Source organism: Tribolium castaneum, chromosome 1, assembly GCF_031307605.1.
Source record: "Tribolium castaneum strain GA2 chromosome 1, icTriCast1.1, whole genome shotgun sequence".
Classification (NCBI taxonomy): Eukaryota; Metazoa; Arthropoda; class Insecta; order Coleoptera; family Tenebrionidae; genus Tribolium; species Tribolium castaneum.
In genome coordinates, this window is record NC_087394.1 from 24,590,977 (window position 1) to 24,605,773 (window position 14,797).

General features: G+C 35.8%; 1 protein-coding gene across 1 annotated transcript in view; it reads left to right on the forward strand.

Annotated features, from left to right (window-relative positions):
- Positions 1–13,933: 13,933 nt before the first annotated feature.
- Positions 13,934–14,797, forward strand: part of LOC103312480 (uncharacterized protein) — a 60,806-nt gene continuing 59,942 nt past the window's right edge. Inside the window, exon 1 of the mRNA XM_008193190.3 lies at positions 13,934–14,349. Coding sequence (XP_008191412.1) covers positions 14,179–14,349 — 171 coding nt within the window. The 5' untranslated portion in view covers positions 13,934–14,178. The remainder of the gene's footprint in view (positions 14,350–14,797) is intronic.

Genomic DNA, 14,797 nt, shown 5'->3' on the forward strand with positions numbered 1-14,797 from the left:
TTATAATAACGAGAACAACACTTGAACAGGATACAGAAAATAAAATGTAGAGTCCTTTATTAAACGTCATCTGCAAAACAAGAGCTTCGACCGGATGCAGAAGGTAAGTAATAAATTTTACAAAAAGTTACAAAATACAAGTGCCTCAAGATTGTGCCGATTTGAATCCGATTGAAATAGTTGCGAATTTCCTTGTAACAATTACGTCAATTACGAACCGCTACAATAAAATTACGTTTAATTAACGCTATCTACTTTAATTATCGTCAAGCGAAGAAAATTCCTCTTTTGTCCATCACTCGTCTGAAGAAATATTTGTCGTTTTGTCATACTTTGAATTGCCCGAATAATGAAATTAATTATCTTAATTAGATGCGTCGCTAACATAAAATACGCATTTACACGGAACCTCTACTTATCGCCAACAAAGGCCAAAAATCCACTCCAGGAAATGGAATAATGGAAGTGTTAATTGAAACAGTGATTGTTTAATAAGTTAAGTAAATAGCTAATTGCCGTTCTCGTCCTTATCTCCACATCGAACATCCTGGATTTGAAGCATTGTGTTAACAGCACTTAAAAGCAAATTACATGTTTAAGTAAAAAAAGCAATTAAGTCCCCTTCGTTGTAATGAAATTAATTAAAACGGAACCGACGACTTAACAGAAGCTTTACGTAACTTCGTAAAAGTATAGTGACAAAGTAATTAGGGTCCCTGGCGCGTCCCGACTGGGACGATCTCTCTCGGTTTTATCGTTAATTGTGGACCGGACTTGATTAATTTTTAATTTAGTGTAGTGATGACCGGCTGTGCCACAACTGTTCTAATTATATGTTGCAAGCAAGAGGAAAGATAATTGGCCATCGGAAAATTGGTCTATTAAGTTTGGTTTATTCAACGAGGGTGTTTTGTTTAATGATGTATCGACTTTGAGAAAGTTTACCAACTTTTTACTCTCTTATCTGTAATAACCGAGGGATGGAGGAATTATAATTAAATACGGAAACTTTCACGCATTTGCTGCAGCGTATGGCGGCCGGGGATTCAACCCCAACACAATATTATACAAAAAATATTGTATCAATACAACATGCCTGTAATTACGTTACCTTTAGGGTGGTTGTATTGTATTTATCAGGTGTTCCCACAAACACCAAAAACTTAAACAGGTATCTTTGAAACAGCAAGGTAAAGGCAAAAATTCATATGAGTGTATGTATCAGTTCACAAACCTTGCGAGTGGGAATGAACTTTTTCCCTTCGTTAGTCAGACCTCTATGATTAAAAGCTTATTTATTACTAAAAGACAAGTAACAAATAGTATTAAAGACCTATACACAATAATAATATTTCGAAATATTACTTTATATGTATCTACCATAGATGAAAATGTGATGACCAAGAAAAGTAAAGATAAAAAAGATCAAAAACAAGAAATGTAAATAAGAATAGCATTCATTAATATTTAATTTTTACTACCACATCACATGACGCTTTTAGGTCAAATTCGCAAAAAAATGACAATCCTTTTTCCGCCTGTAGTCTTCACTAATTTTTTGTTGAAAGTAATATTTAGTCCACCTCTCAATTCTTGATTTCGAAAAATTTTGTGAATAATAGTGTGCACTTACTGTACTTTGACGAAATTAAAGCAGATAAATAGAAAAAATGGCTTCGAGATTCGTTTATTATCTACGTAGCTTTCTGGACCAATATCGATTTACTTCAGTATTTGTAAAATTGTAATTAATGCTGCAGTGAAAATTGTTTTATTTTTTATTAAAGCTCGAATCGAGCTTTATATCAATTGGTCTTGTCCCCGATGTCCAATCGTCCGAAAGCTCCTCCCGCTTCTAATCTATCGTTATTGTATTGTAATAAGCATCCGTTTTCTTCCACTAGTTAGCACACCTTTATCTCGCTAAATCGAGATTCTTCGTGCATTCTACGTGTGCTTGTGACAGTCGACGAAACGTCATTAGCTAAATTGAAAGCTGCATCTTACTGAGACAGCCGTCCAAACCCTTCTTCCACCTCACATATGGGAAAAGTCGAGTCAGTTCGAGTTGGTCGTGTGCCGTGTTTGAATAGCACTCCAGTATGTAGATATAAGGAAAAAGCTAGTTTTCAGTCTAAATGGGTTCGAATCGATAAAAGACGGGGAATTGGAATATTTTCCTTCTTTATACGAGACTTCATTATTATCAATTATTTCGGGCGGCTTCCCGATCGAAACACCTCAAAAAATCACAAACTCGAGCAAAGCTGTGCTTTTAATCCTCTCGTTTAAAAGTCTAATTACAAGCTTTGAGAGACAGTCGCTGCGTGCTGGTCACTCTAAGCACGTTTTTAATTTCATCTAGTCGCACAAATATTGTCATTTCACTTTCTTCTAGCGCCACATTTTCCGTTAATTTACTGCAATCTGTGCTCGCTGATTTATCTCTATCAGGATTTATGTACACAGGAAATCTGAAACGTGCACTTTTGCCACCGAGACTAACGAAAAATAATCGGCGACGAAAGCTTTTTTTAAGGCGAAAGCTTAATGATTTGAAAGCTCCGAGATTATCTGGTACAGTGGGGCATTATCAACAGATACGGAGTATCGCGATAGATCATGCTAAAGCCCGGCGTAATCTTCATTATTTCTAATTGTTACCCCCAAGACGTGCTAACAGGAGGCGCTCGACCACATCAAAACTCGCAGCTTTCCTACGCCGAAAAGCCTCGAAAATGAGGACTCCTCTGGACGACTGTACACATATGTATCTATACCGGGCCGGGGTAGTATATTACCATTAGAGCGACTGCAATCGACCAAGTCGAGGCGTTACGATGAAGACGGGCAAGCCACCAGAAAAACAACTGGGGTAGTGTTATCTTAATATTGAAATATTTTTGCTGGAAATTGATATTGTTATGAGTTTCGTTTCGTATGTGGCATTGTGCAAATCTAACGTGATATTCGCAGGTACTATGGAAGCTTTTTATGCGCAGATTTTAATTATGCGATATTAAAAATTCTCCTGCAACGAGGAATTTTTCAAGTGTCAGCGATGAAACCAGTTTAAAAGAACACAACATGGAAAATTAACGCAAATCAAAGATTAATTATTCTTTTATAATACAAACGAGGATCATAATGATTGAGAAGATGCAATTTCCTGGAAACGTTTGATGCAAATGTTTGCTAATTATTGTTCCGAGAAACGAGTTTTAATTAGTTTTAATGATATTTTCTTAAAAATGTGTAATTAAAACTTCAGTGTAAAAATAACAAATTTACTTGTATGTTCACGTAACTACACACACGTAACTCCTACATGCATTTTGCTAAAGTTTTCTCTGTTTATGCTAAACTAGGGTAAAGTTAACTTAAGACAAAAATGGGCTTACTAGAATAGCAGGTAATGAACTATTTTGAAGCAGATGGTGTAGAGCATAAATTATTTATAAGAATAAATCAGTAATAAATTCACTTAAGAATAAACATTACACATGTCTTTAAATTCCTTTTTTACTCCTTCCTGAAAAATCCAGTAAAAGACCTTCAGTCATTTTAGTTCACCGTGTATATCGTGATAATAAGCCATCTCCGATAATAAATAAATTTTAAAATAAAATACTAGATATAGCGACTAATGAAGAAAGATGATGAGCTTTTAACTCTGGTGAACGTCTATAGCAAGAAGTAGCGTTTTAAATGTTTTCTGTAGCGAAAAATCTTTTTTTCTCTAGAATTACAGCGTTTGGAAAATTCGGTTTCTCTAATAGTCGGCGTAAAAATTCTGCGTCCCGCCGGGTTGTGTTTCCGTCCCCTTCTTGTTCTCGGTTATTTGTTTCCCAGTTTGGGCCACCGGTTACGCGAATCCTCTCATATATCATCGTCGAGGCGCGACGTAAAAAACTTCGATGGGTGCCCCTGGACGGTCTGCAGGCACGCAACCGCACGGCCGCCGCCCACGCACCGCCACACAACAATTAACGTTCGTACAAATATTTGAAATATTATTATCACCGGTGTAAATGAACCTCGGCGAGTCTGAAGGCCTGGTAATTGGAAAGCGAGTATTTATTATGCATTGGCACACCGGGCCAGATAGTTAATTATCTCGACCAACAATTAAAACAAGAACGAACGCTTCGACTTGATATAACGCCGTCTTATTTATGGTTCATTCATTATTTGTTTACTGACTAATTGCTACGAGACCGGAGGCGGCCGGGGGCGGAGTATGGGGAGATTGAGGAGGAGGTGACATGTAAATGTCTACTGGAGGAAGCGGTTGAAGTGTAACTGTTTTAGCAGGAAGCGGCAAAATGTACGCTTTTAGCGGAATAGGAGAGTTGTGCGGCCCTCGGCTGCGCCTCGAGTTCTGTATTTTGATTTTTGCGGACCAGTGGCGGAACTACCGAAGAGGCAAACGATCCTCGACCATGACTTAAAGGACTCATTCGATCACAGTTTAAAAAAAATAAACGATAATCAATTAAAAGCTACAACTAAATTCATAAGTATTTTGTAAATATATGTTTATCACAAAAAATCATGTTTTTATGAAGTAGACAGTCTCTACTAGTCTCTAGATTTTGTCTCTAGATTTTGTATTTTCAACTACAGAGGTTTAATATGTGTTCTAATACAAAGAGGAGATTTTTGTCAGAGGCAATTTTAGAAGTTCTACCTCTGAGTTACGCCACTGATTTGGACAACTTTGGACATCTTTCCATCACGCGACGTCCACCATCTGCTCGAAGGTGTTGTAAGGTCTGTAGGTCGCAGCAAGGGTAATGACAGGGTATACTAATTTGTCAGTATAATTGGTGTGTTGGCGGCCTTAGGTCCGGCAGGCGGGTTTTAATTGTCAGATCGGCGGCCGTGTTAATTGCCGGTCTGATCGGCGGTCGTGTCAGGTAGAATTCAGTCTTTTTCGAGACACACATCACATCCGAATTCTTGACAAACATCATCGAACCTCACACGATCACGGAAATTACAATGCGTCATTGGTGTCACATCTGGGGTCATCTCGCCAGCAATTAACATAAAATTACGATAGTTAAAAACACCTTCATAATTAAAAAACGAGATAATTAACATAAAACGATCAAAATACAACTCGTAAAGATCGCCTTTTAAAGGTTGGACAAAACTGGCAAAGAGGAGTGATGTCATGGTGGTGGACGGCCAAATAAGAAACGTAAAATAGGAAATAATAAATACAATCTAAATTAACTGAAAAAAATCAAAAGACCGCTATTGTCAGTTTAACTACAGTCAAATAATTTGAGACATCCAAAGAAGTACGACTATTAAAAATAAAGGATGCTACACCAAAACAAAATTTCGTATTAAACAATTTTTTGGCAAAAACGAAACTTTTTTAAACTTATAAGTAATAAACTTGAAAACAGCGACCTTATTTTGAGTGCACACATCGAAAAATCAATTTATTTTAACTACAGTGTGACTTAAAATGCCTTTAAGTGCAACTAAAAATACCAAACCAAAAATAGCAATATCAAAATTTGAAAGTGATGACTGCAACCCTCTTAAAACAAATTAGCAATGAACAAATGTAAAATACATAATTATGTATAGGTAAATGAAGGATGAATATTTTGTTAAGTTCTAGGGTCTTATTAAGGTTAAGGTTTTTTGGTATTAAGTTTTACAAAATTAAAAAAATATAAAGTGGTGGGTAGGTCTTTAAGCAGTTTTGCTCTTGTTTGGTTTTTATGCGAGTTTACGTAAAAAATGTCGGGGTTGCCCTGGGAAACATCCCAGGGCTGGGGGCGCTCGATCTCGGGTTAATTATGTAGTTAATAAATTCTCGAGCTTACCAATAATTACCGAGATAATTCTGCTTTAGTAACCCGATAATATTCCACATAAAATCGTGACAAAGCCTCAAGTAACAAATTAATGAAATTATGAATTATGAAAATGATCGCCGCCGTCAATCCAATCGTCCAATTGGTTAATCGTCGTTGTTTCGTGATCACGCCACTAATTATCCATCAGGCAATCCTCACTTACGCTGTTGTGAAAAGTCGAATAATTTGTCGAGGAAAAAAACGTCAAGTGATTTAATTCGTTTTGGACGAGTCGTAGCTTTTTCCCTGTGAATTTTTAATAAAATAATCACGTCACTGTTGGGTAATCCACGCTTGATTGGTGGACCGAAGGATGTGGTTGGAATAGTTAAAGTGGCTGGCTGTAATGTGGAAGTTGTTCCAGATTAAACAAACCGAGAGAAAAAGGAGTTTTTCGGTGCAGGTAAGTATAAGACGCTTTTTAACAGTGTAGCATGGAATGCTAGCTGGTGTCTAATTGCTATTAATCAATGGGTAAGTCCGTCTCATAGCACGACCGATCAAATTATAACTCTGCGGTAAAATGCTGTTGGCTAAAACAACTATAACCTCGGTAAACAGTGCGTTTACACTTCCATAATTATTTATGACTGTAAACCGTCTACAATACTCGGATCTAATCGCGAACTCTCAACGGTCTGATCCACGATCAAGTTTAAGACTCTTATTGTTTGCCCTCTGGTTCGTAGACCAAAATTTTTAGACAATTCAAACACCGAGACTCGAAAGTATCAGAGCAGAACGTCATCGATAAACATCCAGAGATTCTCAGCTCGGAAGGATTTTGTCGAATCATTGCATACTTAAATAATTACAAGAAACGCTGAGCTATCTTGTTATTGTACTTGCTTTTTTGTTGTTACGCCTTTTTGTTACATTTTAGATGCTCCACGACGAAATAAACATGTCATTCCACCAACGAGCCAGGAAAATCATTTTATTTGTATTGGTAATGTCATGAAAAAATCAGAAAAGATTATAACGCATCCTATACATAAAGGCGACCAAAATTATGGAACCTAGTGATAAGTGCCTAAACTATGTACCTTACAAAAAAAATGATTTGTACATCATCAACTACTTTAAAAACGAGCTCATTTTTCAAGATTTTTTTTCAAAATCCTTTTTGGTTTTTGAGGTATTGAAGAAAAATATTTTTTTAATGGCCCCTCATTGCGGCGTTTTTTGGGTAAAAGACTAGCCTCAAAAATAGACCTCTAATACAATGTTTTCAAACCAAAGTCTTTTTATTAATTATGAAAGTTGGGTTCTGAGTTCATTACTAAGATTTTTCAAACTTGGCCGAAGTGGTAAAATCCATATGTTTTTATTTGACTAATTTGATTCGTAAGAATTTCTGCAAATAAAAACATCATGGATATAATCTCTTTGGTCATATTCGGAAAGTCGTCGTAATGAGGCATGAAACGCAACTGTTATTTTAATGTATTAAAAAAGCACAGCTTTAAAAACAATATTATTGACTAAGAAGTTATTTTTAATGTTTAATCCTTTACCAAAAAAATCACCATAGAAGATAGCTTATTTTTAAATAATTCGGAAACTAAAAATTAAAAAAGATCTCAAAAAAATGTATTCATGAAAAATGATCACATTTTTAAAGTAGTTGATGTACTTATTAGTTTTTTCGTAAGAGGCACAAAACGCTTGGTTCCATACTTTTGCCAAACCCTGTCAACACACCAGAGACATAAGAATAACGTTTTTAAGAACAACCAAAAACTATAAAAGAGAAATGTTTGAGAAAAATTCAACATAAACATATGACTATACTGATGTAACCTACAGCCAGTTTAATTATTATTAATCGATGGTTTCGTGAATATCTTGGTCTATGTGTTTATTTCGCGTTCCGAACGTTTCCATCCACCTCTAATTGGATCCTCCACCTTCGGCCCCTTCCGCCGCCCCCAAACTCCGCACCAGCATCTGCATCGAACGTAAGCCGTCCGAAGTTGCAAATGGAATTTTAATGGCAATTGTTTCGCGAATTCGTCCCTTTCTCTCCCCAGTTTTTCGTCGTGTGATGATAATTTAGAGTCACCTCTTCTTGGAGAAGGAGAGGCGGCGAAGAGGCCGCGGGGCGTCACATATGCGGGTGAAATAAGGAAGAGAGGGCGGCAAGTGTAAATGACATCATTATAACTGCAAAGTGGTCTCTCACGCGTCTCCACGGTAACGCCAGCTCTACGGCGCTAATGGCATACATGACAAGGGGGCCGATCGATTTTTTAAATTTACTCCAAGAATAAACAGCGTCTGAAGAGAGAGTCTCCTCTAACGAGACAGCCACCCTTACGCGAGCGATTCTCTCCTTGCAAGATGCGTCATCCATAAATTAAAAAATTTCGACGTGAATTATTTAGGCTGTTGGGGGGTCGATTATGGATACTTAATGAAGTTAAAGGGCGATTGCGGCTCATTGTGTGCGCGTTGGAATAATTTAGAAAATTTCGATTTGCGTTTTTGATGAATTTTCCGCGGCGATCGCGCCATTAGCCTTTGCCTATAAAAGGTTACAAATTCAGGCCGATATTAAAAATATAAAATATGACGTATATTTACAATCCCATTAGCCGGAGTAATGGAATTCCTTTTTGTTCGGAAGTACTGCTCAAAAGCAAGATTTATTTGTCCAATTGCCCATCATGTTTTTCTACTTGAGACCATTTACAGTAATTACAATGCATGTGTAGGATTCCGAAATAAGGAGGCATAATTATGGCTGGGTTTTTATTGATTCCTGATCGATGCATGATTGATCTATGGATCTACGGATTGGCATTCAGTCATAGATCACGCTCTTCGCTCGATCGACGTTTAGACCGAGGAGTTCTCTCCTCTCCATCCGCACATCATCAACAGTTCACGTAATGACGACCTCAAGAGAAAATTTTAATTTTTATACAATCGAATCGGACGTTTCGCCTCTAATAATTCAATTCCGATTCGAACCAAACAACGAATTAAAATAATCACAGAACTAATCTACATCGTGATCGATGGAATTATCGAGCGAATTTCTCTAAATGGAACAACTTCGCCAGCACATGATTTTAATTTTTTTAAATGTACAGAGCGCGTTCCAAATCCATTAACAGGAACTGAACAATTTTGTGGGTCGAAATTAATTTGTGTAAATAAAACTTCAGATGTTCGCATTCACAAAGTAAATGTTTATCAATTCGTCGAAATCGCATGCAATCGTTCTTAATAGAGAAATAATGGAAAGAAAACAATTATTCGATATTTGTGTCAAAGCAGTGACAATGATAGACGTGTTTTGAATTATCTTGTCTGATAATAGAGTTGATCTGTTTAGGAATCGTGGGGCCACCTGCTACGTTCACACGTTTACGGCCGCTTTCGTCTTGTGTCCTTGTTATTATTATTTCTCAAATTTTGACATTCATAATTGCTATGAATAAATAAAACCCGCGTACAAGGGGACCCTAATACGCATCAAGGCGAGGGAGAAACAACTCGTCACATTCATTACTCTTTCATTATTTAATCGCCGATCCAGGCACCAACATACACCCGAAAATCGTCATTTTTTTTCCCTCTTTTATTGGAATAAAAATGATAATTTCGAACAGCGCTAAACGCTACATTACGATCGATTCTCGTCTCGAAAACGTTCCAGCCGAGCGACCGTCCTTGATTGAAGATGGAATATTATCCGAAGAATGTTGGGCAGTGTGATTAGAGTTTGATGTACAATTACAGATTTGTTTCCGACGCGTGGAGGAACGGTCATTGTCAGCCAGACCGCAAATTACCAATCGAATTACCTCAGGTAATGACATGACCGTCTCAAATCTGTCCTTACCAGAGAGAAAAACCGACACTCAGGTTCATCAAACTTAATTGTTACATCGCCGGATTACTATTTCACGCTTCAATAATAACCTCTCGATCGAAATTTATTCACATTTTTAATTGTACATACTTCAAAAAAACACTTGAAAAATGAGGCTATTTTCCAACACTCTGAACAATCAAGTTTTTGTCTTGAAATTTAACGAAAGTTATAACCTAAACGAGTAAATGACACATTTTTGTAAAATCTTAAAGCCCCAATTAGAGACCCAGAGGATACAATCCTAAAAATTAATTTTTGCAAAAATAACCAGAACGCTATTTCCATTATGTTTAAAAAAACTATAATATGATTTCAAACTTTCTCCGTTCATATCTATATTTAAATAACTGAAAACTTAAAATAAAAAGGTTTTTTGAAAACAAATTGTTTGTACAGCTCGGAGGGATTCTTTAAATGATGTATCTAATTTTAATAGCTTAATAATTTAATCATCTATCTACTGTGACTTGTGGAAAACGTATAAACTTGTTAAAACAAATAAATAATCAAATCAAATAAAATTAATAGAAATATTTTACTAAACTACTTATATGAACGTTTTATTTTACTTGTCAATCGGTAATTCAAGATTACCTAAATAAAATTTAGTGATTTTTTTAATCCACTTTCAAAATATTCAAAGTAATTTTTAAAAATAACTATCCTCTATGTATCAGGTGTGTTAAATGTTGCGGATAGGCTCTTAAGAGCACCTAGATAGAGCTTATACAGAACACTATTTTCGATAAAAAAAATCACAAAACCTTTAATTTGGCTAAAATCAAAAACAAAAAATGGCAACGCCGTACAAGTGTACCTATTTTTATATGTTTAGAAAAATATTTACCAAAAGTATTACCATGGTAACATTACTAAATGTTGCTGCACTTTTAAACTGGTATTTTTAACTCATTTTAAAAACCAAAAGAAATGATTTCCTAATTCTTTTTGAAAAAATTGATAATAAGTCAAGTAAACATTAAAATAAATCATTAAAAACAAAGCTAACAAGTTTGATTTTCCTACAATTCCAATTTTGACGAGCTGCTGCATCTTAAATAAGGAGCAATGATTTTTTTCTATTATTTTCTATTTTTTATTTATTTATTTTTAGCGGTCAGGTCAGGTCAGGTCAGGTCTATTATTTTTCTATTTTCTATTATTTTTCTATTTTTCTATTATTTTTTACTTATTTATTTTTAGCGGTCAATAAGACCACTATATCCATTTCCAGAGACTTTTGGCACACCGATATAACCTAACGTTTTTAAACACACTTTTGAAAAAACAAGAGTTTAGTTTACGATAGTTTAGTACTATAATTTTATTGAAAAAATACAAATAGAAAAAATCTTTTATTTGTTGAACTCTGTTACCTGTTAAAATTAACACGCGTATTTCTGACAAACCTTGTATAAAAAAATAAAAAAGTATTCTCAAAAAGTAGTATTATAATTTTATAAAATTACAGCTAAATTATGATATTGTACCTGTTGTTACTTTTTTAATAAATACGGGCAATCCTTCCTCAGACCAGAAATTTAATTTCGTAAAGTGCACTTCTGGAATGCCATTTAACGTCGGCTTTTTATGTTTTACTCTCTTGATTAATTATAATGACAGAGTTTAAAGCACTCGGAGCAATCGTTAAGCAATTAAATCCGATCGGAACACGCAACTTACTCGAAATTGAATTAGTAAAGCTGAAGACTAATTTCAGGGATTTTCACACAATTAAGTGCACTCCTATATACAGGGTGCAGCCGATAACATAACTCACCGAACTTTCTCCATATTTTACATAATAAAGACTTACTTGTTTTCACGAACCGGAACGATGCAAGAAACATTGCTTGCTGTCAAGAATAATAAGTAGATCTTTTAATAATGGGTGGCTAACTGACCATCAACCATTACAATAAGTATATGAAAGCGATTTGGGGCACTTTTTCGATCACTTTTGAGATTAGAATTAAATTAATTTGCGTCAGAGCATTCAGCTTGTTAAACTATGCAAAGTTTTTGAGTGTTTAATTATTCTTAAACCAATTTCATCACTTTTAACTTTCTCGTCATTATTGTTGATCTGCTCTATTTGCATTTTTTTGTTTCACATGTCTTACAAAAACAAAAAATCTCGTTGCTCCTCAAGTTCGCCTTTCCACTCCTCGTCGCATAAATCCTCGATATGAGAGAAAGCTCCGCGGGTGAACTCCTGCAGATAATTCACCACAAAATTTCCAACGTACATAAATCGGTTACGTAAGCAGCGTATTTCTTTCCGACAATAATTATTACAATGAGGAGGAAGTGTACGGTAATATTTATTATTTTTCCATTATTAAGTGTCGCGCAAAAAATTTCACTCAATTGTCATTTTTGAATTATTCACGGAACAATAATGTAGCCAGCGACTAATTGGTGCATTGTAAAAAGTCTTTTAATAACCTTCATGTGCTTAATGACAATTTTTTGTCGCTTTTAAAATTGTTCGAAAGTGGCGAACATTTAGGAAATATTCACGGAATTTGTAATTAATCGAAAAACACGAGGAGGTTTTTTTTGATTCGATACGAACGGGAATTATGAATTGATGGAACGCTGTAACGAGGTTTTTATTAGAATCTTAAGTTGTTCTTGCGTTATTTCAATAAAAATACGGTAAAAGGAACCCAAGGATGTATTTTAAGTTTAATCAAATGTAACAAGTAGCCTTCAATACAAGACAAGTTCAATGTCCGAAAAAAATAAAAATATTTTTGGGATCCTACGGTTTTATGATTACTTTTGAAACGCTGTGGGAATTACGATTTCGTTTGTCCACTGTTTTTTTTTTGTTTTCATAGGTTGTTGGCGGCGGTGTTGAAGGTTGACAGATTGGGGTTGGAATCAATATTCGATTGATATGGTCGTGATATGACGAAATGCTGTGACATCAATAAAAATATTGCTTATCCAAACATTTGATAATAATTTATTTTCGATGTAGTAAAAGATCACGAAAAAGCTCCACCTCGTATCGATTCCGTGAGAATTAGGTAAAATAATTTGTGTGGGGGCTTATATTAAGGAGTTTCCCCGGCACATCAACGATTTTAATAGGATTTTACGACGTTCATTACCGTCGAATGAAAAAAGGGCAATAAAAGCTGCAAAGAGCGATTGTAATAATATTTCGTTATTGGACTACTTGGCATGCGATTCGGCGTAAGAAACGAAACTCTCATTAAAATAAATCGCTAACTATACGCCCTCTTGTCCCTCCGGATCGCAGCTCGGATTTCCAATTAAAAAACCTCATTTATACTCGAGTAGAAATTACACGATGCAATTTAAAAAACCGGGAAAATCCTTAAGGAATTCCGGCCCTTAAGGGTCCGGTAAGTTGGGTCGGTTTTCCTCGCCGACGTCTCGACACTAATAAAGTATCATGCGCACGGATAATTTTTATGCGATTTAGAGATTTCGCGTGTTAAAACGTTTCTCGAATTTAATTCCGCCGTTTTAATTGGATTTTTGTTTGTGTATAAATTTCGGATTATAATTAAATTTAAATTACTCGAAACTCAATGTCGGTTTTTTCCTCGGACACGATTTCCTCCAGTCACGTCTTAATGAAAGCTTTTTGCCCCTCTTCGTCTTGCCCAAGATTAATTAAAATTTCAATTTTCAACACTTTGCACTCAAACTGCATACAGTCATAATTTCATTCTTAATTAACTTTAAGTCGCTCTTGTTTGGCTACCGAAATGAACCAACGTCGTCTTCTTTATTTTCTCCCCGAACAATTGAGATTAATGTGAATTGTAATTCCATCTGGTAGACCTGTACATTAGCCACTGCTTCATAATACGTCCATCGAGGAACAAAAAAGAAAATCTCTTTCAAATTAACATCGTGCTACTGGTTTTTGTTAATGGACCTCGGCTCTCGCTCAAAACTGATTTTCACCTCGGTTATTAATGTAATGTATGGAAGATATTTTTGACAATTACGCAATTACTTGCAAAAGACTCATTACAACTTGTTACTCAGCTCATTTCTAAAGAACAATTCCACGAAACGATCAATGCAACTTTCGAATTTAATCTAATTATTCTGACAAGTCATTTTTATCAAAACGAGCCCACGAAAATTGATTCAAATTACGCGCCTAGTAGTTTCTTGTCATCTCAAATCCAGCGCTGCCAACTCAATGACTCTATAACTGTCAAAAGTGAAAGCAAATACGCTCTAAAACCGTTCCTACGTGTCCAATTCCCTGACCCTAACATACGTTTTTTGTGATTTTACAAAACCTACCAATTTTTGTACTACTTGAGACAATTCAGTGCGTAAATTTGTGAATTCGTGCCGCATAACCTCACTTTTGTCTGTCATCAAATTCATTGTTTATTCAACTCTTCCGCGATGGTGGACGATGGTGTTTGTTACAAAAGTTCATCAGGACCGGATCGTGATTTTTGTCTCGATCAGGACATAGGGCCCACGTTGAATTTTAAGCCTCGTGGGGGCCTCGCGCGGGCTCTGTACGAGAAGCAGCAAACGGACCACTTCCTGAGTCAGTTTGACAAGAGCCAGGTCAGTAAACACGCTAATGATTGTGTGCTTGCTGTGCCTGAAAATCGCCCCTTGCCTAGGTTTTTTCAACAAGATTGAAAAACGAGCGTTTTCGTTCGGTTTCTTTGCTTTCTTTTCCCCTCGTTATGAACAATGATTACATAAATAATCCATGTAGCTGTGCAAACCCAATTATCGTCAATTTTCTTTACGTGTAGGTCATCAAAGCGTCCACCAATCATTAACAATTACTCAATAATAAATCAGTATTTGCTTTGTGAATATTTTATGGATACGTTGGTTATGGCGGGGGCGACTCGGAGGACGTGGGCATAGAGTCCCGATTCAATTTTGCGTCGAAACTCCCCAGATACACCAACGACGCACAATCGGGGATTTTATAAACTGCATATTTTTATTAAACGTTTTCGAATAAACCAATTTGCTAAACAGGGAATTCGTTACTTGC